This window comes from Rhipicephalus microplus, chromosome 3 (assembly GCF_043290135.1).
Source record: "Rhipicephalus microplus isolate Deutch F79 chromosome 3, USDA_Rmic, whole genome shotgun sequence".
Taxonomy (NCBI): domain Eukaryota; kingdom Metazoa; phylum Arthropoda; class Arachnida; order Ixodida; family Ixodidae; genus Rhipicephalus; species Rhipicephalus microplus.
This window is the reverse complement of record NC_134702.1, coordinates 35,230,354-35,254,169: the sequence shown is the minus strand read 5'-3', so window position 1 is coordinate 35,254,169 and position 23,816 is coordinate 35,230,354. Positions and strand designations below refer to the sequence as shown.

At 46.6% G+C, this 23,816-nt stretch overlaps 2 protein-coding genes across 2 annotated transcripts; both read left to right on the top strand.

Annotated features, from left to right (window-relative positions):
- Positions 1-2,526: 2,526 nt before the first annotated feature.
- Positions 2,527-4,502, top strand: LOC142802773 (uncharacterized). Its single transcript, XM_075887812.1, has 3 exons — positions 2,527-2,613; positions 3,342-3,941; positions 4,368-4,502. Exons 1-3 carry the CDS (start codon positions 2,586-2,588, stop codon positions 4,475-4,477), a joined length of 738 nt encoding a protein of 245 aa, XP_075743927.1. The 5' UTR covers positions 2,527-2,585; the 3' UTR covers positions 4,478-4,502.
- A 704-nt stretch (positions 4,503-5,206) lies between these two features.
- LOC142802780 (solute carrier organic anion transporter family member 4A1-like) lies at positions 5,207-22,265 on the top strand. Its single transcript, XM_075887819.1, has 5 exons — positions 5,207-5,418; positions 8,204-8,360; positions 9,120-9,390; positions 20,491-20,693; positions 21,993-22,265. The coding sequence occupies exons 1-5, from the start codon at positions 5,207-5,209 to the stop codon at positions 22,263-22,265; spliced, it is 1,116 nt and encodes a 371-aa protein (XP_075743934.1).
- The last annotated feature ends 1,551 nt before the right edge of the window (positions 22,266-23,816 follow it).

The following is a 23,816-nucleotide window of genomic DNA, read 5'->3' as shown; positions in this document are numbered from 1 at the left end:
GTTGCTCCTTTTCTCTTGCACAAAAGTGAACATCGCACATTTTGTAGCAAACACAAGGCTATACATATGTACATAGCAAAACACATACACAATGAGTTCACGTTTTTTCACACTAAGTGTCCACACCACACAGAAATAAGTCTACACTGCGTAGAACTGTGTGTCTTCCTGATATGATTAGTGACGTCGCGTCCATTCAGCTGATAAGGTTCAGTTTTTTAGAACCAGCCCTTGTACACGCAAGTGAAGGGGGTCGCAAAGCTCCGATATGAAATGCTCTCATGCAGGCATCTTTTACGCCACGTCCGTCCTGGGACCTGCTATGGGCTTCCTCCTTGGCGGGTACTTTCTCTCGAAATACACGGACATAACCGCCGATTCTTCGAAGTGAGTGTTTGTATACTTTATGGTACGTTTTGAACACTGCAGTTAGGCCAATCAAAACAATCAGTAATACAATGGGAATATCATAAAACTGGTTTTGCATAGGGTGCATCACTGGGGTCAGGATTATTAGGCAGTAGTTTCCCCTTCTTGTCCATGGCAGCAACAACCACCAGACAAAACCACTTGTCGAAACTTTTATTTCATAGGCACTCCCATGACTCATATTATTCGGGTCTTGTAAACTCGACGTCTTTTCAAAACGTCTTCCTTGTTTTGTAAGAACAGTTAGGTTATATATTAACAGACAGAGGCACTCGGAAGAAAAATAAGAAATATAGATACACGTGCTTTAAGCCTGAAATAGATAGCGAGATACGTTTGTTTTTCACGCAACGGGATATTTCGAAGTTAGTCTTTAGGAAAGATAAAAGAAACCGTCGAGAAATAGGAATACAAGAATGCAGATACTAGAATAGACACTGAAATACGCTTTCGTCATGTTAGGCGAATGCTTATATGGATGCCTATGTAAATGCTGAGCGAAGCAGAATATTGCGAATATTATTGCATCGCAATAAGACCTGAACTCAATTATATCATTGCTGCAACTATATAACTCAAGTTTACTTGAACCGCAACGAACTACCATGGCTTGTGGTAATAAGAAGGTTGGATGCCAGCTTGGAGTCTCGGAGGCCTATTGTGGCTTTTATGATATATTGCTACAAGTGATTAACTTGCAGCAGTGATTCTTTTAATATTGTAAGTTTTTTATTGATTGATTGATTCGTGGGGTTTAACGTCCCAAAACCACCATATGATTGAGAGACGCCACAGTGGAAGGCTCCGGAAATTTCGACCATCTGGGGTTCTTCAACGTGCACCCAAATCTGAGCACACGGGCCTACAACATTTCCGCCTCCATCGGAAATGCAGCCGCCACGGCCGAGATTCGATCCCGCGACCTGCGGGTCAGCAGCCGAGTACCTTAGCCACTAGGCCTCCACGGCGGGGCATATTGTAAGTTTTTTAGCGCTCACAAAACACAGCACAACAAAGAGTTTTTGTTTAATTACTGCTGATGTTTCCGCAATTCCGCGTTAAGCGATCTGCTGCTTTACTAAACGCTTAGCTCTCTCACTTCATGCGCTGCAGACAAAAGCGTCCTGTAGCCCCCCCCCCCCCCCCTAAACTTTCACTTTTGCTTGCGTGTGCTATCAGCGTCAAAGGAAACCCGAACAGCGACAAGTCTTTGCGATAGTGCAGTGTGTGCCATCCAGTTATCCCGATTGACAGGCGCGCGCATGTTCGGCAGCTCTGCGCATATGCGCATGCCTGTCCATAGTGACAAGTGGACGGCACGCACTATACCATCACAAGGGCTTGCCGCTGTTCCGGTTTCATTTGACGCTGATGGTACATACACACACATACAAATGCACGCACGGACATCCACAAAGTATAGTTACTCCCACCCACCAATCGCCCGAAAAAAATTTTTCCCTACGCCCCTGGCAGGAGAGAGGCGGGATATTTAACGTGAGAGCACCTTGAGCACCAGCTCGTATTCGCGCAGTGCCATCTGACGAGACAGAAAATCCCTATACAGAATCTTTTTTATTCCATAGAAGATTGGCTATGGACTTAATTTTAAAAGAAGTAACGAATTGCCGCTAATCAACTGCAAGATAATGTAGTTAAATTAAGCAGAACAATGAAGTCTCTGAAAGGTAATGAATTATATTACGAAATTACAAGAAAACGTAATTACAAGTAACGTACGTAGTACTTGTAACGCCTCACGTACAACTGTTATGGGAATCGTTCTCAACGCTTGTTGACGAATAGGAGGAGATTTGGATACAGGCATTGAAAGTATGTGCACCTATGACAAACGCCTTCATGTGGTGCACGGAGCACACAGGATGGATACTGCATTTTTTTAACGCCCGGCAAAGCTAGAATAACGATGACCTCAATCTTACGAAAGACAAGTATGAAAGAATAGTATAACGTAATTATTAGGCGTTTATAATGAGCTATTTCACTTCGGAATTTAAAAGAAGATAGGCGTAATACACTCTCTCTCTCTTTTCTCGTTCAGGCTGGGCATGGACCCTTCGAGTGCCAACTGGGTGGGCGCTTGGTGGCTCGGCTTCTTCTGCGCCTCCATTGTCACCTTCCTCACTGCCTTGCCCATGGCGAGCTTTCCAAGAGCGTTAGCGAGTACGAAAGACAAAAATTGTACTAACGTGTTAACTGTGCATATGTACGTTTCTTTCTACGTTATAGATGAGACTACATAGTGAAATATTATTTGAATATATCGACCTCCATTTTTAACGACTCTTCTCACTTTATATCCTAAACGAGAAAAAAAAATAGCCGCTCTTTGTGTATTCGTTCGTTTTTCGTCGCTGCTGTGGCATTATGTCTAAGCAACAAAACCAACTTGCCGAAGTGTTTACTATTGACGATTGGTGTTTATTTGTGCATTTCTAGAACAGTCTGATTGCTTCGAAACGTATGTGGGAAACCATACGGGCGACGGGGTACTTAACTGTGTGGTTGTGTAGCCAAAGAAAGATTACTGTTTAGATAAAGCAGGAAAGAAGCATAGGATCTTTTTTTCTTTTTATAAGCAGAATTTAGATCGCGACAACAAAATACGAACTACAAGATCAATATAGATGTTGTCAAGTCTGTCGAACTAGTCAGTACTTGAACACTTCCCACTCAGATTTTTTTCTTAGCTATTGTTTCAATATGAGCTAGTAGGTAAGCTTTTGTAAATAATCGTTTTAGGTAGCGCGGGGAATAGGCCATTTCGAGAAGTTATTTGTGATATTCAAAGCGTGATATTGTTTGTTAATAATGTTTTAAATGATAGATTACCATGCCTGTATACACAAGTGGAAATACATACCGTAAACTCCCGCCTTTACTTTACACAGCTGCCGCAGAACGCGCGAAAGACCTGGCAAAGCTGCAGAGAGAGAAGGCCATGAAATCCCTGAAGGAAGTGCCGGGACAAGCCGTTATGCGGGCTGCAATGGAGGTCGATGTGATACCCATTGCCCAGGCTACTAAGCAGGCCTCCGAAGCCCGCCCGGCTGTGCGGAGTGCTAGGGCTACGCCGGCCACCCATTCCAGTCCGGCCATTCAGGTCACAAAGGCTACTCGGGGCAACCAGGTTATGAAAACTGCACCAGAGGCCCATGCGATACCCATTGCCCAGCCTACTAAGCAGGCCTCTGAAGTTCGCCTGGCTGTTCGGAGTGCTAGCGCTACTCCAGTCGCCCAGGCTAGTCCGGGAATTCAGGCTGCAAAGGCTACTCGGGGCAACCAGGTTACCCTGGGCACCCAGGCCACGCCGGCTTCACGAGTCGTGGTAGGCGGGCACGGAGCAGCCGTCTACGATGCCCCGCATGATACGCAGATTGCGACGGAGCCGACACTTGGGAAGGCGCCGAAAAGAAGCCTGGTGGACCACATCAAGAGGCTCGCATGCAACCCTACCTTCGTCTGTCTCACGCTTGCTGCGTGCGCCGAGAGTAAGTCGACTTTTCCTTCTTAGCAAAGCTGACGATGTTGACGCAAGCCACGCGGCCATCACCCTAGACAGGGCGTGACATTCACCCATCTGCATAATAGGACGTTTCAAAGTAGATTTAAGTATTCAAAGTCCTATATGGGATATTTGCAAAAGCTGTAAGTTACACTCCTGAACGGTAAGTAGTGCAAAGATGAATATAGTAAGCTAAATGAACTAGCAAATCACATACTCGCAGATGGTGTGATGCATGGTCGTAATGGAACAGTCTATAGATGAATAATATGATTTCTACTCCGCTCCAAAAGGATGGTTTCGAAAAATTATCAATACTTGTGGCCTCAATATACGCATATGCTTTGTCCATGCCATTGGCTCAAACTTAGTCTGCATTGTCACGAGTTCTGTTTGTTTGTTTTATTCGCAGCGATGATTGCGTCTGGACTCACTGGATTCGCAACGAAGATCTTCATCTCCATGTTTGGAATCTCATCTAGCCAGGCGTCAACGCTTTTAGGTGGGCGTAGGCTGACGTAGATTTTGTCAGCTTCTGCATCAATTTAGACTTCAGCACGATGATACAAATAATGCGTAGCCCAGAGTGGTGCCTTGAATACATATTCGATGCCTAATATGTCTTAGCACTGTCATCTCAGTTTTTTAACTAGCAATGTTCGGTCCTCGTAACTACTTTTTCAGTCTCTGTCTTATTATATTAATCCATGTAGGAGCAGTAGTTTTTTGTTAGTGATTTGTGCGCAATATTTTCCGAACTTTTCTTTGTGATTTTTATTGCCGTTTCAAAGCCATTTTTGTTAATTGCACTTCAAATAACGTTTTAAATATAACAAGCGTGCCCTACAGAATGATCTGTTTAGCTTTTTTCGATACAATTATAATTCTCTATGCGTGCATTGTGGTGATGTTCAAGCACAGGGAGATAGATATGATTAAAATATGCAACTTTCAATACGTTCAAAGCAGTGCTATAGTGAAGAACGAAATGTGCGTTATCACGATCTCTTAATTGACGTGATAAACACTTTTTTGCCAAAATCGTAATTTTTGAGAGAGAGTTTGAATGTCTTTGTATGTACTTTCAGCTGAACCTAATAAAAGGATTGTCGAGATACACAGCGCAATGTTGCGCTGTGTATCTCGAAGGCGTTTGAGAAGAAAGCTTGGCAGCCTTTAATTATCCAATGGATCTTTGCTCTATTGCACGACAAACTGCGCTGAATCTAACTCGATCCGTTCGTCTTGCACATGCGCACTGCAGGCATCGTATCGGTGCCGAGCGCTTGCGGGGGAACACTGCTGGGAGGCTACGCCATTACGAAGTTGAACCTCAAGTCGTCCACGATCGTGCGCTACTGCGTCGTGCTGTCGTTCGTGCCTTGGTTCACACTCTTCGTGTTCATGCACTCCTGTCCCAGCAATCAGAGCGCACTTGTGAACGCCATCACCAGAGGCGAAGAGTAAGGATCCATTCAGTGTCATTTTGGAACGAGATCTTGTTTACGAGAGTAAAGAGCTGTTGGTACGTAACTCTCAAACTGAAGATTATTGCAAAGTTCTGTAAAGAGGGAGGAGCTGCCGTTAGGTGGTCTTAAAAATGGGTCAAAAGAACCTAGAAGTATAATGAAACTATCCAGGTGATATAAATTTGTCGCCAGATAGAATAAATGGTATATGATAAAAGGGTTTCAACACAAGTAAAGCTACGGAGGAAATAGGCATAAATGAGTGATAAATTAGTGCACGTTGTGAAAGCACAAAAAGACATAAAAGTAATTTTGGAGCAGCCATGTCGGCAGAACCATTAAACGTTGAAAATATGTTTATTCACGTTGTGTGTTTCATCAAGCTTCCTAGTGACCACGCACTAACAATCAGGATAATATTGCACGTGGCATTGGCATAGACAACGGAAAGCGTGAGCAGCATGCGCAAGTTGATCATGGGTTTGCCAATGCACGTGCAGCTCCACCACCTCGCCTTTCCAGGCGCTCCGCTCGCATTGCGTTCTGGTGCCATGATGCGCACTAACCTGCTGGCGGCCTCAGGACCCGCATTCTCACACGCCCGCAAGGACAGAAACCTCACATTCAGTATATGTAGCCCTATGTAGGTCCTATGTAGCCAACTTCTCGCGAAGTAGTCCCTAACAGCAGGCTTGGTGATGGAGCGTTACACTTGAGGGGGATACATTCAAAGAGTGAAAGTTGTACATCTAGAAAACATAATTTTTGGATGAGCAAAACCTTCAAAAGTACGCGGTGCGGTTGGATAGACGACGACGACGACGACGACGACGACGACGACGACGACAACAACAACAACAACAACAACAACAACAACAACAACAACAACAACAACAACAACAACAACAACAACAACAACAACAACAACACGGCTGATCCCTCCGTCGAGGAATCGGTGTAACCCGATAGTAAAACATGTCTGCAGAGAAGGAGTGGCAGTTCAGCGTTTATTGCGCATTGTTCCAACTTCAAGTCTGAAGGAATGAATGATACATCAACAAACTGTAAATTCATGCGAAGAAAAAAAATGCATGCATATTCACGATGTGAATGCTCATGATGGGTCGAAGCAGTCTGCATTGATCGTGAATGGTGACCTGCTGTTTTTTTTTTTGTTTTGGTCAACGACCTTTCATTTTGTTTTTGTTGACCTGTTGTTCTGTTATATACTGTGATGATGGGTGGTCAAATGCCCGTGTTTCGACGGCGTTGTAGCCTTTATTTTGTATGTTAGGGTTAAAGTCTTTTGTTAACTCTTTTGTTGTTGACAAATGTTTCCATTTGCTTACGTGTTGTTCGTGTGACCGCTTGGCCTCTTTTATGGAGTTGGGGTCTCGTGCCGAAGGCCAGACAATGTTGAAGCCCTACTCACTTTACACACCCCACAGATGTGGCCACCCCTTGAAGAGCCTTGTTGGTTCCTATTAAGTATATACATGCAAAAGAACGCTGAGAGCAGCCGTAAATATATTGTTAGTGATAATGCTTCTTACTTTGACGGTAGTTACTCATAAAGATGGATGGGCCAGTACCCGCGTGGCAGGATAATTAACATAAAAGGCTGTCCGGTAACCTTTAAGCAAGCGGTGTTGTAGCCCTCTACTTTGTTTGACCTTTTTATATCTTTCAAATTTTGTTAATCATCACACATGTTTTCACAGAAGTTTTCGCACCTCTGGTATAAGCGGGTACACCGGCAGACACTAACAAGTTAGGCCTTAAGGAGCTTTGCCCCTGAAACTGCAAGCAGCTCGAAACTTGCAGCGCGCACCTCGAGCAGAAAGCACGCACGAAAAGGGCCTACACATGACGAATGCAAACTAAACTCTGTCACAGCTGGACACTTGAAGCACGCTGCACAAACAGAAAGAGATGCATAAACCGAACGCACAAGTATACACACAAGACGAGTGTGAACTGCCACAATTTTTACTTCGTGAGTAGCGTGTTCTTTTTAAATGTGGTCATGCCAGTGACCGAAGTGACCTCTATTGTGCTCTGTTCAATCACTGTAACTTGAAAGCAAACTTCTGGTGAAAGCGCAAGAGGTAAAAGGCGCCCGGATCAAGAAATAAGTGCACGTGCGCCAGTGGCGTGACGACGCCCTGAATAAGCGCGCGCGCCTCGCAACATGCAAGGCAGCGAACACGCACTGTTCGCGCCATCTCGCAACTGATGACAAAAGCAGACACGCTGAAGTTGCGAAACTCCGACAACTACCAATTATATATGATGTATATGAATACCTTGCCGTTCGCCAACTACATATATGCTTTAAGGCCTAGAGGTTTCGTGCAATGCGCTGCGGAGTGAGAGGTCGTAGGTTCGCGGCCCACCAACGGAATTTCGTCTTCTCTTGTCCTTTTTTTCTTTGCAATCTGTTGATTTGTGCTTCACAACGTCGTAATCTTTATGGAAATTCGGAACAGTAGAGCCGAGGTAAACCCCAGCATAAAACACTCTCATGTTAAAATCCCGTGTACATAGGTTTAGGTGCATGTATAGAGGCTCAAGCTGTCGAAATAAGTCTTCCGCTACGGCGCACTTCGTTGTGCCATGCTTTTAGCGAAGTTAATCGTGTTTAATACTACAAGCTTGAACATTGGTGTAAAGATATTTCATTAACTTGCGATGAAAACATGACCACTCCTTGAACGCGCATTGGATTGTTTCAGTAGTAGACGGCTTGCGTACGATAACGCGGAAACGCTGCGCGCAGCCGGACGCTTACAATCAGCGACTTGAGGCACAGCTGCAACGCGTACTGCAACTGCTCGAGCATCGGCTACGACCCTGTGTGTGGCAGCGACAACTTCACGTACTACTCGCCCTGCGTTGCCGGATGCGGAAACGCGATGAAGTTCAAGAAGACCAAGGTAGGCAACCGATTCCGCCTAGAACCAGACGCCACCGAGGTACACCTTGGCCATTTGGCATGCTTATAGCGTATGCGCAATTGCGGCGACGTTCCTTTTATCACAGAAAAAAAGGTGCCATTAACTGACACATCACTTATCGAACTGTAGCAATCACTACACGGCAGCGCCAGCCAAGACTAACCCAGTCTGAAGCTTCCAATACGAACCTATCAATATACCCAAGCCAAATCGTCCACTTACCTGTGATTGAGCACTAGCTAAGTTTTCAAGAAGCCCTTAGTTAGCCAACGTTATCCACCACCAACACTTGCCACCCGCCATGGCGGCTGCGGGATTGAATCCCCGCCATGGCGGCCGCATTTTCATTGGAGGTGAAGATGTTTGAGGTCCGTGTATTTCATTAGCTGCACGCTAAAGAACCCCAAGTGGTCAACATTTCCACAGCCATGTACTAGAGCGTCTCTCATCCTAGTTTTGGAATACTAAGCCCCCGTTCACTTATTATTGGGCTCACTACTGCTAAATACATATGCAACACTAGTCATCGCAATTACACAATTGGTGAATGTATGCAGTCAGTACTTAATTAGAGCTACTTTCACCGCTAAGCCAAGAGAAGTTGACATTAGTGGTAATTGAGGAAGACCAAATTATTTTGCCATAGTCCAGCACTGGTCCTCACAGGCCATAGTTTAGCCAATGCCAGCCGACATCAGTCAATGGCGCTATCTTTCCTCGTGCGACGTCGGTGCGCAGCTTTACTCTCAGTGCACTTGCGTTCGCGGCCCGACGCTGTTCATGGCTCCCGAAGGCGAGAGCAACGAGACGGGCTTCTACTACATGGCCAGGCGAGACCCGTGCGCCGCCGACTGCGGCCTCATCGTCGTCTACGCCGGCGCCATATTCATCGCGCTCTTCTTCACCTTCCTGCTCATCGTTCCCGCCCTGACAGCGCTGCTGGGAGCACTCGACGAAGATATTAAGTCTACCGGAATAGGCGTCAATTATGTCGCCATCAGACTTCTGGGTACGCACGCATGGCACCTGCAGCACCTTCAAGTATTATGAATAATACCAAGACGCTGATATGTTTTACTCTAGCCGAGGCAACTAAGTAAGATCGAAGTTAACTGTGAAGTCATCCAGAGAGTTAATTCACATGAAAGTGAATATTATCAATGTGACAATTTTTTTACTCTAGTTGCTCGTGGAAATATGCGAAGCTTGTAAATAGGGTCTGTTGTAATCGTGTTTTAGAGAATGACCGTAATGCGGTTGATGAAAATTAGAGTACGCTTGAGCTTCGCCTTCAATAGTAGATCACGAGTACGTAATCCGGCCTCGCGCGCATCACCTTCTGAACTTTTAGCTTGCACCGTTCCGTAAATAAACGAACAACCGTGTGCTGTTATGTCTGGGAGTCTAAAGCAAACATCATTGCTTCTGCAAAGTGTTCAAGCTGGTATCATCTGACGCAAGTGGCATCATGGATAGACTGGCTGATGAAACCGGCGTCAAAACCAGCGAGTGAGCGAGGCTGATGCAATCGACGGCGTCTCTTATGGTGCTTTTCGCAACGCGTGGCAAGCCCCCCTGACCCAGGGGTCCTATTCTAGCCAGCCACCAGCGGCGGCTCCTGATTGGATGGCTCGAACTACTGGCTGATGCAAAAGATCCCTAGGGTCCATAAAAGAACCTAGCGACACAAAGAGAGAGAGAGAGAGAGAGAGAGAGAGAGAGTGATTGCGGAAATCCCGGCTCATCGTCGCAAATCAGTGCGAGCTCCTTAAGTAGTCGACCCCAGTGCCGAATAGGTTACGCCTCTGTTAATACTGCGCATAAATGTTGTGTTTACTCATTGTTGCCTTGTACGCTTCGTATATCAGCTCTGCACAGGTACAGCTATGACCTGAGACACGCGATACCCAACAGTGCGTAACATTGGCCGTGTCAAAGTATCGTTGAGTGCGTATTGTCACAGGGTCATGACGTGGCTGAAAGGAGCAGACTAGATGTTAAGATCAAACTGTTCATTTGGCCGAACGTGTGGTTGGTAAACGCTAAGTGAAATAACAGTAGCACACTGGCACTAGCAGCGGCGAACAGATTAGTTGGTTGATATGTGGGGTGTAACGTCCCAATTCCACCATAATGTCACACGCTTGCTCAAGACAGACGATGGCAGTTGTGCATGTGTCACGAAGGTTCACGAAATGGACGAAAAAGAACTCGCTTGCGCGTTCTAATGAAAAAGATCGACCTCCTTCTGGTGTCTCAATCTCTGCGGCAAGACCTCTGTTTCGACGTCGTGACACTGGTGGAGGGGCCGGAGCCTACAACCTGATGCAAAACAGTCTTGCTCGGACCCGTTCACCTAGTCCAGAGGCTCAGCCCCTCGTCACGACTCCGGTGCACCAATTCAGTCGGCGCCTACTAGGCCTAAGTCTGGAGTCCGCACCTGTTCCGCCTCTTACCAGCATGGCAGCTCCTATCACATCCACGGTTACCGTTCCATCGTAGACCACTCTTCTCTCGCAGGTGACTCTTGAACATCCTCGCGTTCCTGAAGTTTTCCATGGGGAAGAGTACGAGGATGTGTAGAAAAGGCTCGAACAGTTCGAACAGATCACTGTATCTAACCACTGGAGCGAACAGCACAAACTTGGCCGTGCATATTTCACACTGGAAGATAGTGCTCGCACGTGGTACGAGAACCGCGAGGCTGCTGTCCGATCTTGGGAAGATTTCCACCGAAAGCTCCTCGCCACATTTTTGAAGTCGGACCAACGGGATCACGCACAGACACTGATTGAGGCTTGCGTGCAAAAACCCAACTAAACAGTCGCTATGTACGCAGAGGGTATGATCCGTCTGTTTCGATGAGCTGACCCTGACATGCCGGAGGCGAAGAATGTGCGTCACCTAATACAGGGTGTTAAAGAATCAGTGTTTGCAGGCCTCGTACGACATCCACCTACAACAGTAGATGAATTCTTCAGAGAGGCGACTGTCATCGAGCGCGCACTGCGACAGCGATGCCGACACTTTGACCACCTGCCGAACCACACGGCAGTAAGTGCTGCAGCTCAGAACACTGCCATCTGCGAAAGTTTCCTGCGACAAATGATTAGGGAAATACTGCGTGAGGAACTTCGGGCCCTCTGCGTTCCTCCTACTAGACCGCCTGTCGCATCTGTTGCCGAAATTATCCTCCAGGAGTTGAGTTAATCTATTACACCACCCACGCCAAGTCCTGAGCCACATCCAGCGAGCTACGCTGATGCGGTTCGTCGTCCTCCACCGTCATTTCTGGCGACGCACGTCCAGCCACGACCCGCTGCCGTACCTTGGGGGCAACGGGATTCCATGAAACGACCAGCAGCTCGTCGAACTGACTTGTGGCGTCTGGCCGACCATAGACCTATTTGCTTCCGCTGCGGAGAACCAGGTCACATTGCCCGCTATTGCCATCATGACGATTCCGCGTTCGGGAACTTTTTTCGTCCTGCTTCTTTCCACTCTGAAGACCATCGTGCCCGCGATGCCGATCAACTGTCGACTGGTCAAGCAACTACACCGCGCCGCTGGCGATCTCCATCTCTTGCATGTCACCATGACCTCCCCCAGAGCTACGCGGACGTCACCAGAGGCCGTTCGCCTATCCCCCGCCGAGGAACCTAACTGTTGCGACCTCCAGGGGCAAGGTTGCCAATAGTCGAGACACCGAAAACTTCCCCCTATGATCGCAAGAAGATATGACGACAACGACGACAAATACGACGACGAATACGAAGACGAATACGACGACGAATACTAATGCCGATGAAGTTGTACGTGCTGATATTGGCGTTCTCATTGATGGACATCACGTTACAGCACTGGTTGACACTGCCGCCGACTTCTCAATCATGCGACAAGAGCTCGCCGACCGCCTTAGAAAGGTCAAGACACCGTGGACAGGGCCACACATAAGGAGTGCTGGTGGTCAGCTGATGACTCCCACGGGTAAATGCACCACTCGACTTCGCATTGGTTGTTTTAGCTGCGTGGTCACTTTCGTCCTATTGCCAGACTGCTGTAAAGAGCTAATTTTGGGCATGGATTTTCTTCAAGATTATGGCGCTCTGTTCAACATCCCTCAACGTATGGTGACTTTTTGCGCACATCCGTATGTCGACAACAGCAGCGACGAACTACGCGGCCGCTTGTGAATAGCCGACGATGTGACGCTCCCACCGAGATCCTGCTGCCTTGTGTCGGTGTCCAGTGGGTGGCCTTGCTATAAAGATGTGATAGCGGAGCACATAGTCACTCTTTTGCTCACGCAAGGCATTTCCATCGCGAGAGGCATCCTGGCGCTTTTTGACGGACAGGCAGAAGTGCTCCTCAAGAACTTCAGCAACGAGCGCCGTCAAATTCAGAAGGGTACCGCACTTGCCTACTACGACGATATAGACCAAGCCGGGGATTGTTTTGGTTTGCAACCAGACGACGCAACTGTCCCAGCCTCGACAACACGCTACCGCCCTCTGATAGGAAACGCCTGCTTGAACTTGTACACCGATTCGAAGTCTGCTTTTCGCGTACGTCAAAGGTCCAGCAAACAACATTGACCAAGCACTGCATCATTACTGAAAACAACACGCGACCGATTCGGCAGAACCCCTACAGTGTGGCTTCGAAAGAACGCGAGGAGATTCAGACGAAAGTACAGAAGATGCTCGCGGATGACGTCATACAACCTTCGAAAAGTCCTTGGGCGTCCCCCGTGGTTTTAGTCAAGAAAAAAAGACGGCAGCTTGCACTTCTGTATTGATTAATGCAAGTTGAACCAAGTTACAAAGAAAGACGTCTATCTACTGCCTCGCACAGATGATTCACTCGATGGGCTTCGTCATGCGCGCTATTTCTCTTCAATGAACTTCCGAAGCAGCTACTGGCAGATAGAAGTCGACTAAAAAAATCGTGAAAAAACAACCTTTGTGACGCCCGATGGCCATTACGAAGTTAAGGTGCTTCCTTTTGGGTTGTGCTCGGCCCCAGCCACTTTTCAGCGTCTCATGGACACCGTACTATTAGGCCTGAAGTGGCAAGCATGCTTGGTCTATCTCGACGATGTTATTGTAATCTCAGCATCATTCGACGAACATCTCAGCCGCCTATTCACCGTCCTACAAGCCATACGCTCGGCCGGCTGTAGTTTAAAACCGAAAAAATGCAATCTTGGTTTCAACAAACTCAGCTTCCTAGGCCACGTCGTCAGTCATGAGGGTGTTCGACCTAACCCGGCCAGAATAGACGCCGTAGCGTAATTCCCTGAACCACGTGACAAAAAGGCTGTGAGACGCTTCTTAGGGTGGTGCGCTTATTACCGGAGATTTATCGAGGACTTTTCGTCTGTTGCGGCGCCATTGACACGAATAACACGCGAGGACGTCTCCTTCTTTTGGGGTGAACAGGAGCAAATGGCATTCAATGAACTACGACAACGCCTACAAACACCTCCAGTGCTTGCGCAATTTAACCAGGACACCCCTACGGTACTTCACACTGACGCCAGCAATGTAGGTCTGGGCGCCGTTCTGCTGCAGTGGCAAGACGGCTGTGAAAGAGTAATAGCCTACGGCAGCAGAACTCTCTCTCGCACGGAGGAGAACCACTCGACTACCGAGAAGGAATGTCCCGCTGTTGTGTGGGCAGTCATCAAATTTCGTCCGCATTGTACGGCCGCTCATTCAAGGTTGTTAGCGACCATCACTCTTTCTGCTGGCTCACCAACTTTAAAGATCCATCTGGCCGTTTGGCACGCTGGAGCATAAGGCTTCAAGAGTCCAACATGACCATCGTATATAAATCTGGGAAGAGGCACACCGACACCGACTGTCTCTCATGCTCGCCAGTGGGAACTGTCGCTTCCGAAGACGAAAACATCGACGCGGCATTCTTAGGAGTTGTCAGCATGGCCACTATTGCTCGAGAGCAGTGCAGTGACCCTGAGCTCTTACCACTTATTGAATATTTAGAAGGACGACGGAAAGACGTGCCGCGGTTATTTGCTAGAGGACTGCCATCTTTTTGCTTGCGAAGCGATGTCTTCTATAAGAAATACTTCTCACCAACCGGTAACCCACACTTGCTCGTTGTGCCTGCTTCTTTCCGAAGAGAAATTATGCAAGCGTGCCATGATGAAGCGACTTCTGGTCATCTAGGCTACACCCGAACATTGTGCCGACTACGATGCAAGTACTATTGGCCAAAGTTATCTGCTGCTGTTAACCATCACGTACGAACTTGTACCGACTGCCAAAGACGCAACGCGCCTCCCAGCTAGCCAGCCGGTCTTTTACATCCAGTCGAAGCACCAGAAGAGCCGTTCACCCAGATTGGAATAGATTTCCTGGGTGCCTTTCAACTTTCACAACAGGGAACAGATGGATTATTGTGACCAGTGATTACCTCTCCCGTTATGCAGAGACTAGAGCTATGCAGCACGGCACAGCAGCAGAAGCTGCTCAGTTCTTCATTAAAAACATCGTCCTTCGGCATGCCGCTACGACAGCAGAGATCACAGAGAACCTGCCTTCACCGCAGAGCTTTTGGAGTTTGTTCTCAAACTCATCGGTACAGCTCACCGAAGAACAACTGCATACCATCCGCAGACAAACGGACTGACGGAGCACCTCAATAGGCCTGAGGAGCGCCCCACAGACATGATCAGCATGTACATTGACACGGAACATAAAAACTTGGATCAGATATTGACATACGTGACCTTTGCCTATACCACCGCTCGACAAGAAACCACTGGAATGGCACCCTTCAGTCTGATTTATGGTCGCGAAGTCATGACAACGTTGGACGCCATGTTGCCGCATGAGTGTGACGACATACATCCATGTAGACGCCGAAGAATTCACTCAGCGCGCCGAAGAAGCCAGACAGCTCGCACGCGTGCGCATCTGTCATCAACAGCATCAAGATGCACAACGCTACGACACCCTGCACAAGTTTATTAGCTACACCCCAGGCGACAAAGTCTGGATCAGGATTCCGATACGTCGACGTGGACTGTCTGAAAAACTGCTAAGACGGTATTTTGGCCCATACAGCGTCATGCGACGCTTAAGCGACGTGAACTACGAAGTTGTTCTCAACACTGATTGTAGTTCTAAGCGCCAAAAGCATTTACCCGAAGGCGTGCACGTCGTGCGCATGAAACCGTATTTCTCGAGTTAATTAGCTCCCGGTTACCGTTTTGGTACGACCACTTCATACGCCTGGTCGAGCACCTAAGGTGCGCATCGAGACGATGCCTCTTTCGGGGGGAGGCAAATGTCACGTGCTTGCTCAAGAAAGACGATGGCAGTTTTGCATGTGCCACGAAGGTTTATGAAAGGGACGAAAAAGAACTCGCTTGCGCGTGATAATTAAACATATCGACCTGCTTCTGGTGTTTCAATCTCTGCGGCAAGACCTCTGTTTTGACGTCGTGACAATATGATTATGAGAGACGCCGTAATAGAGGATTCTCTAAATTTCAACCAGCTGGGGCTCTCTAACGTGCTCCCAAACCTGAGCACACGGGCCTACAACATTTCCGCCTCCATCGTAAATGCAGCCGCCGCAGCCAGGATTCAATCCCGCGACTTGCGGGTCAGTAGCCGAGTACCTTAGCAACTAGACCACCGCGGCGGGGCAGAGGCGAACAGAACGTTGGCCGTCGATCAACTGACAAGTGGCGAAGCGAGTCGGCTTTTATACGTGAGCTGTCGAATATTCCAGCCTTATCAGCCTCTAGAACAATCTCGAGTGTTCGCGTCTTGCGCGTAATCTTAACGCAACAACCTACAATGATCTAGAACTATGATTTGCAGTTAGCGCGGAGTATTTCTGACGGGCTGTGGGGACGAAAATCGAATGAAACGAGAGTGAAAAAAATTCGGCAGATCCCACGTACCTGGGAATCGATGTTATGTCAAGCATGTGGAGGTAAGGTGGCCATGTTGAAATTTTGTTATTGAGTAACACGTCATGAAATGACACTAAATATATGTACAAATTTTACATGAACGGACATATGTTCAAGAGTGGGAGGTGTTGATATGACCAGCTGTTTGCACTTGCGCAACGATGCCAACTGCAACATGCGTATGAGAAACACCAGAAGCTGATATGAAGCTGATATGAAGCGCTGATTCTCGCGAGGATGCTGGCACTGGACACTGCTACATAAATCAATTTCAGCACATGGCAACTAACCACAATGGACATTAACCCGACATGATGGATGTATGAAAGGAGTACATATGTAATGTTTATAAGATTGGGTGACAGCACTGCAACCTCTATTGACGTTTCACGAAGTATAGCGTCTATTTTAAAAGTAGTTGCGAAGCCTTGTGTAGCTCTGTGGTAAACTGCTTCATTGCCACGCAGGAGGCTTGAGTTCGATTCCAGCTGCGACCCTGATATTCATTCTTTGCATTCGTTAGGTTGACGCTACAGCTGTCGGGTATTCCTTAACGCTCGTGCGTTATAACTGCCCATGTGTGTTCTCGTCGTTCCTGCGTAGATATATGTGTCAGTCACCTGTGGCACATACCCGCATACCAGCGGCACATACCCGCCCGTGGGTATGTGCGACTGTCTGGCGGGAAGTGTTTAACGATGCACGCGACGGGATACTAACATTATTCATGTCTTGACCAGCGCGTCATATTTGTCAAATTATCTTACCCTCCCATACTAATTTCAATTCACGCCAAGTTAAGGGGGTGACCAGAAGAGCTCCCAAACGTAAGCGGTTAGATAAATACGCTCGAAGTCGCCGAAGTTTGCTAAGAAATGCTTCGCATTAAAAAAAATTGGCAGATCCAATGTACAGTGGGAATCGATGATATGCGAAGCGCGAATGGGAAGTGTTGATATGTCACTTAAACATCAACAGAACGTTACGAGGTGGAGCTAAATGATGCCGTATATGACTTCCATGTCTTGATTATCAAGTTTAGATGTGTCACTTACCTTTGTTGTCAACTCACGCCACGTGTACTAAATTTAGTATATGTGGAGCTAGTGAAACGGCCGCGAGCTTGCTATGAGCGTGGTATGTTGTCATGTCCTTACATGACACGAGTGTCAGGATTATCATGTTTGCACCAGTATTATATTTCATCATCCATTGACGTCACGTAACACGAAATTTAGTATATGTGGAGGTAGCAAAACGGCCAGGAGCGCATCATAATAGGCTCAATATACTCCTATGTAGCGTTGACGCGCGCGCACGCTGGGCACAGTGACGCTACGTTAGCAAAACTCGAGCACTGAATAGTCTGACGCCAGGCGCGACCACCGTCTGTCGGTGCGGCCCGACGGCAACCAGCGCGAAATGCGACATGCTGCGTTTCGCGCCGATGTGTTACCCAGACAACACTGCATCTTCCTCTTTTCGTGACGGAGGGACGCCGGACGCGCTGAAACGCGCGTGCGTCAAAACAACGCAGCGCGGCGCGCACCTGCGAGTATATGGCAGGACCGGCGCCTGGCGTGGCAACACAGGCGTGACGCGACTAAATGAACGCCGGTGAGCATGCGCATCGCATCACGTCGAAATGTATTGGCGCCTTGACAGTGGAATGTAGTCATGTTCTCGCATGACACGCATCTTATGCTTATGTTTGCATCAGTCACATTTCTTCGTCATCCATTGGCGTCACGTAATATCAATTTTAGCATATGTTAAGCTAGCCAAACGGCCGCGAGCACATCAGCAGTGTGGCATGTAGTCATGTTGTTACATGACACGCATGCCGTGATTATCATGTTTGGATGTGTCATTTACATATGCCGCCCCTTCGCGTCGCGTAATACCGCGTTTTGTACGTGTGGAGCTAGTGAAACGGCCACCAGCGCATCGTGAGCGGAGCATGTAGCCATGTTGTTAAATGACACGCGTCTCATAATTATCGTGTTTGCACTAGTCCCATACCTTCGTAATCAATTCACGCCATGTAATACCGATGTTGGTTCATGAGAAGCTAGCGAAACGGCCGCGAGCATATCAAGAGCATGGCATGTAGTCATGTTGTTACATGACACACATCTCATGATTATCATGCTTGCACCTTTCACATGCCTTCGTCATTTATTCATGTACTGTAATACGTAATTTGGTATGTGTGACTCTAGCTAAACGGCTGTGAGCACATCATCAGCGTGGTATGTAGACATGTTGTTACATGACACGCATGTCATGATTTTCATGTTAGGGAGGGTCTGTCACCTGTGTTCGCAATGCAATCATGCCATATTATACCAGTTTCGCAACATGCCATGTGAACGAAACCATCACAAGAGCTGCAGAACCATGAGTTGTAAATTATCACATTCATGACATACATGTCATAATTTTCATGTTATGGCTAGTCACATATATTCTTCATACAGTTATGCCATGTCATATTCGGTATCAATACCATTTTCGAAACGGCCAAGAGAGCTGAAAATCGTAGGTGGCTAGATAGATAGATAGATATATAGATAGATAGATAGATAGATAGATAGATAGATAGATAGATAGATAGATAGATAGATAGATAGATAGATAGATAGAGAGATACCCGCAAAGTCACCGAAGTTCGCTAAGAAATATTTCGCATTTAAAAAGTCGCAGCTTTGTCACAAAGGCGATGCAATTAACGCGACAGCAACAAATTTGAAGGTCACGCACAGAATAGCAAGCAGATTGAAACGTTCCCCACGTTTCTCTCGCCTAAATGACGCACGAAACGTACTCACAGGTTCAGATGAACGCAAATGTCTCAGCTGTTACTTTGCAGTGTCCTAAAATCGCACCCTTTTCGCAAACGGAGGCTGTGCAACGATTGCACCTTTGTTCGCCAGGTAACTACAACAGAATATTTCCGACGAACGCCAAAGGCTAGCCAAGACGTACAATTATCCCCACTGCAAGATAAAGGCACGCGATCGAGCGTACATCCCCTTATTCTTTACGTGGGCCATGATGAGAGCCGCCACGCGCTTACTGCGTCATCTTGCTGATAATGCTGAAAACACGATAGTTCCCCTGCGAGATGCCCGTCAACAGCGGTAAGTGGTATTAATAAATAGCTTGCCGTTTGAACGTTGAAGGATGTATCTTTCGGTGGCTCAGTGGTCAACGTCTCGCATTCACGACGTGGAGGTCCCATGTTCACTTCTGCGTGCCGGAGTCTTTTTTCTGGAATTTTTTTTTCTTTCTTGCATTATATATAGATACGCATACATATATGGTGAATGACATTGACACCGGCGGCAAAATCCAGCGGAGAGTGTCCATAGAATTGCTATCGCAATAAAATATGAAATGCGCGGCCAGCATTCCAAGCCCAGTTGTTAACGTGCCCTAATATGCTTCAATTATTCTTTTTGCGAGTCAGCGAAAGGCCCATTAGAATTCCGTTTGCAACACATGAACCTGCACAGCGGTTCATTTTTTTTATAGTTCTGCTGCTGATGGTAAATAAATGTCGGCGCCTTTGTAATTTGTCCGCCGTTAAAAAACCCCCTCAACCATTGCTCAATGAACATATGACACTTGGTGCGATAATACGCTTGTGATGCGCAATATATCTCGCGTTAAAAAGACTTCTTTGACTACATGAGATTCACATAGAGTTTGTTTTTTCCAAAGCAGTTCAAAATGGCATTGTGGCTGTGTAGTAGAGCACTTGTTTGCCCCGCAGACGGCTTGGGTTCATTCCTCACTCGGACCCAGAAGATATTACTATATTACTTGCCTTTTATCGAGTTTTCGGTCATACCTAAGATGTATTTTTCCACGCAACCAATGACGCTAACGCCGGAATTTCTGCGAAACAATCTCTTTGGCGTACTCGCGTTGATAACGATATTGCGTTAAAAGAAAAGCGAACGTTGATTGCCGGGTCTTGGCTCAGGTACTTTCAGGCAAGCTTAGACCGGAACTTTTTTTGTTTCTTTAGAGCATTGCTGAACATCACAGCCATGTAGTGTGCTAACACTGCAATTGTGCCAACCACATGACAACCTTAGATTATGTTTGATCTCAACGTAGCCAAATGTTAGTGGATCTTATTTTTAACAGGCACCATTCCGGGCCCGATATTATTTGGATACCTGATCGACCGCAGCTGTTTTCTGTGGGAAGGCACGTGTACTGGCGGTTCGGGTGCCTGCGCAGTCTACGAGAACTCGGCCATGGGCATGAACCTCTTTCGCACCATGCTGAGCGTCAAGTCGGCCTCCATAGTGTTCTTCTTCTGTGCCACAATCGGCCTCAAGGTGCAGGTAAGCCAACTAATATAGCCTGAAATGGCAGTCAAGATTGAGATTCGCGTCGCTGCCTCGATGTATAAAATATTCAATTCTTTAACAACGCTTTACTAAATTCCAAGTCGAGGATTCCCTGTCTGTTGATAGCGCGGTTCTGTCACGTTGACTTAAGGCGTGGTGTGAGTGAGTCGTGGTGGAAAGGCGAAAGAGTGAGAATCGTGCAAAAAGATGGGCTTAGTGGGAGGTTTGGTGGAAAGGGTCAAATAATGGGCGGTGCGCGAAGATAGGCGAAAGTGAGCCTCATAAAATGAGGTTCCCAAAGTGGAGCTGGCCGCATTTTATCCTGGTTATCCTAAATATATCTTACCTGTCACATGAAGTAGAACTCTTGAAATGACTTATTTCTACAATAAAGCTGAAAAAGTGACGAAATCTTGGCGGTGTACTAGCGAGCATGCCCACATGCGTTCGGAGCAGCTATAAGTTTCCCTAGCTCGGTGTAACGAAGCACACATCAAGTCAATTTTTATCTTTGATCACCTCCTCCTGGTAAAGCTAGACATGAGGGAGTTTTGATGGCTAGACCCCTTTCAGCTGCTCTTTCATGCGTATGAAGGACGTGGGCGAGTGAACAACGCAGCCGTGTCGATGCAATGTAGTCGATAGGATTCATTTGTTTATAACTGCAGCCATATGTCTTTACCGCATACTTGCTGCCTATTCAAGTGCTGGGGCTAGTTTGCGTGCGCTCAGTCTGAAATGCGCCTAATACAAGTTACTTAAAGAAAAGAGAACCACGAAAAACTTACGTAGCACATATGCTTCATCTTTCTCGCCCTTCCCCCGCCCCCCCCCCCCCTGTGGTCAGTTTGTTAAGGCACATTTCGATATGACTGCCTCTTGCGTTCTTTCATCATCATTAACAGCAGTCTTTCCATATGTTGAGTGCTCCGACAGGTGATAACGGGGCTAATTACTTCCAATTTAGTGAACAAATAAAGCGAAATTAGATAAATTACCATTTATCTTGTTTTGTTTTGCTTAGGAAATCGCGTACTACATCGCGAACGTTCTGTGAAAAAAGACCACTTCAGTAGCCATAAAGAACTACCGGAAGTGATAAATTTTAGGCCATTCTTCGGAGGTTTTACATTGCGAATATTTCCTTTATTTGTCAAAAATCATCATCTTCTAGAATAGGGGACAAGAACATAAAAAAAACTATCTGGTCTGCAGAAAGCGAAAATGTCTTTCCCCACTTGCTCGAGAGCCGGTCTTCAGAAACGTTTTTTCTAAAACTACGAATCGTTTCAGAGTCCGCCACCAAGCGTGCCACCAGGGACGCCTTCAGCACAAGGGATCGAACAAGACAAGCCCGGCAAGCAGCAAGGTGACCACGGCACTGTTAACGTGGATACCGATGTCCATGGCAAAGGAGGCGCAGACAGCGCTGATGAAATGAGAACAGCGCTTCACGAACCGAATCGACAAGCCTCGTGCAAGGAAAGACTTATCTCCCCCAGAGAAAAAGAAAAGAAGAAAAAGGAGAAGAAAAGGAGAAAAGGGAAAAGAAAAGGCGCTGATTAAGCGAGAAATAAACGACATAATGATGCCTATCATATAGGCGATCAATTCATATATTGAAATCAGAAGAACGCCAGCTCAGCCGGAATTTTCGTATACCTAATTTCATTACTAAAATAAACCTATTACAGAATGAACAATTATGTGCGTTATTATATGTTAAAATTGCGCAAACGTTTGGACTAACGACCTATTCGCGGTGAAGTTAGCTACGATACAATTGTTCGTATAGGGCAAGCTGTTGAATGTATGTGATGCTCTGCAAGCAGGCGCATGGTCCACCCAAACAATAAAGGCGACGCATTTGGATGTGAATGCGGATGCGAATGACGAAAGTTGATTGCTTTGTTGTTGTTGGTTTTTGTAACCTGGCTCAACCAACTGCGGAGAAATGGCCATGAAACGGAAATTTGTATAAAATAGATAGTTTACGACATAGCTCATTGGTGCAATCAAGAGCCAAAATAATACCAAATTCGATCAACACGCGTAGGAAATCCCAAACAACATCGCAAACATTACTGTGGCTAAATCCCATTTCAGTAGTCCCATATATTATATTTTTGGGGATTATTCGCTATATCAAAGAATACCAAGAAGTTGTACATCTTGGCCCATAGTTGATCAACTAGTCTTAAAATTGTCAACGGTGTTCCAGCTCAACTAACACGAATTCTAAGGAGGGGTGAAGAGTGCAGTGTTTTGAAAGTTTTTTGATGAGGTACTAGTTGTGCCTATCCTAAAACCGGACATGTGGAGAAGGGTGTTTTCATTTCCCTAACGTCATTGGAGAACTGCGCCGGAACGCTTGCTTGTTGCTTGCTTGTTCCTTAATTTATTGCTCCTACCCATGAAGGGGGATCAGCGACGAAACAGATGGTTAATATAAATTATTTTTCTTTCTAATTTTCAAAAGGGGAGCGAGAGAAATTGATTGCCACAGGAATAAAATATGCAGCTTTAACTGAGGTATTTCTGCTTCCTCATCTTCCTTAGATGTCCAGTTTGAGTCCCCTGTGGCATGTAAAGAAGGGTGTTTCTGTTCCACTGACGCATTCGGCCATTTGTTGGCCTAACCGCTGCCTTCTTCATTTTTATCGGACCGGTGGCGAGTAGTAGCACTGATCCACTGTGGCACATGCCCACTTTATTGTGAACCTTGACTAATGTGTACGCCAGCAAGCCTGTACCATGCCTTACAGGTGTGAAGTACCCATAAGACATGATACAGAGATTCACTCTCGTTCAACCCGAAGCATGAACAGGCTACACAAGCCCAGACATGTGATATAAAAGTTCAGTGGCGACATTCAGCATCGCAGCCGGGTAAGTGATATTCCTGCCATTCTCCAGCAGATCCATCGATTTCTCGAAAAATATAAATATATAGTGGAATATTAGATGACGACAAAAAACCAGTCAAGCTATCTGTCGTATTACACTTTTCAAGCTTCTCCCAGAGACAAACACCAACCTCGATGATGTAGAAAGTATATGCGGACAATCTTCTGGTGCTCCAGCTAGTACATCCGCATATTGATTGAGGGTTCAACC

Excerpts from the sequence above, each read along its gene's own strand:
- LOC142802773 (XM_075887812.1), top strand. The coding sequence starts at position 2,586 with ATGGCGAGCTTTCCAAGAGCGTTAGCGA. Across the intron at positions 2,614-3,341 it reads CTTTCCAAGAGCGTTAGCGA|CTGCCGCAGAACGCGCGAAA; the intron begins GTACGAAAGACA and ends TACTTTACACAG. Across the intron at positions 3,942-4,367 it reads GCTTGCTGCGTGCGCCGAGA|CGATGATTGCGTCTGGACTC; the intron begins GTAAGTCGACTT and ends TTTTATTCGCAG.
- LOC142802780 (XM_075887819.1), top strand. The coding sequence starts at position 5,207 with ATGCGCACTGCAGGCATCGTATCGGTGCCGAGCGCTTGCGGGGGAACA. Across the intron at positions 5,419-8,203 it reads GCCATCACCAGAGGCGAAGA|CCGGACGCTTACAATCAGCG; the intron begins GTAAGGATCCAT and ends CGCTGCGCGCAG. Across the intron at positions 20,694-21,992 it reads CAATCGGCCTCAAGGTGCAG|AGTCCGCCACCAAGCGTGCC; the intron begins GTAAGCCAACTA and ends GAATCGTTTCAG.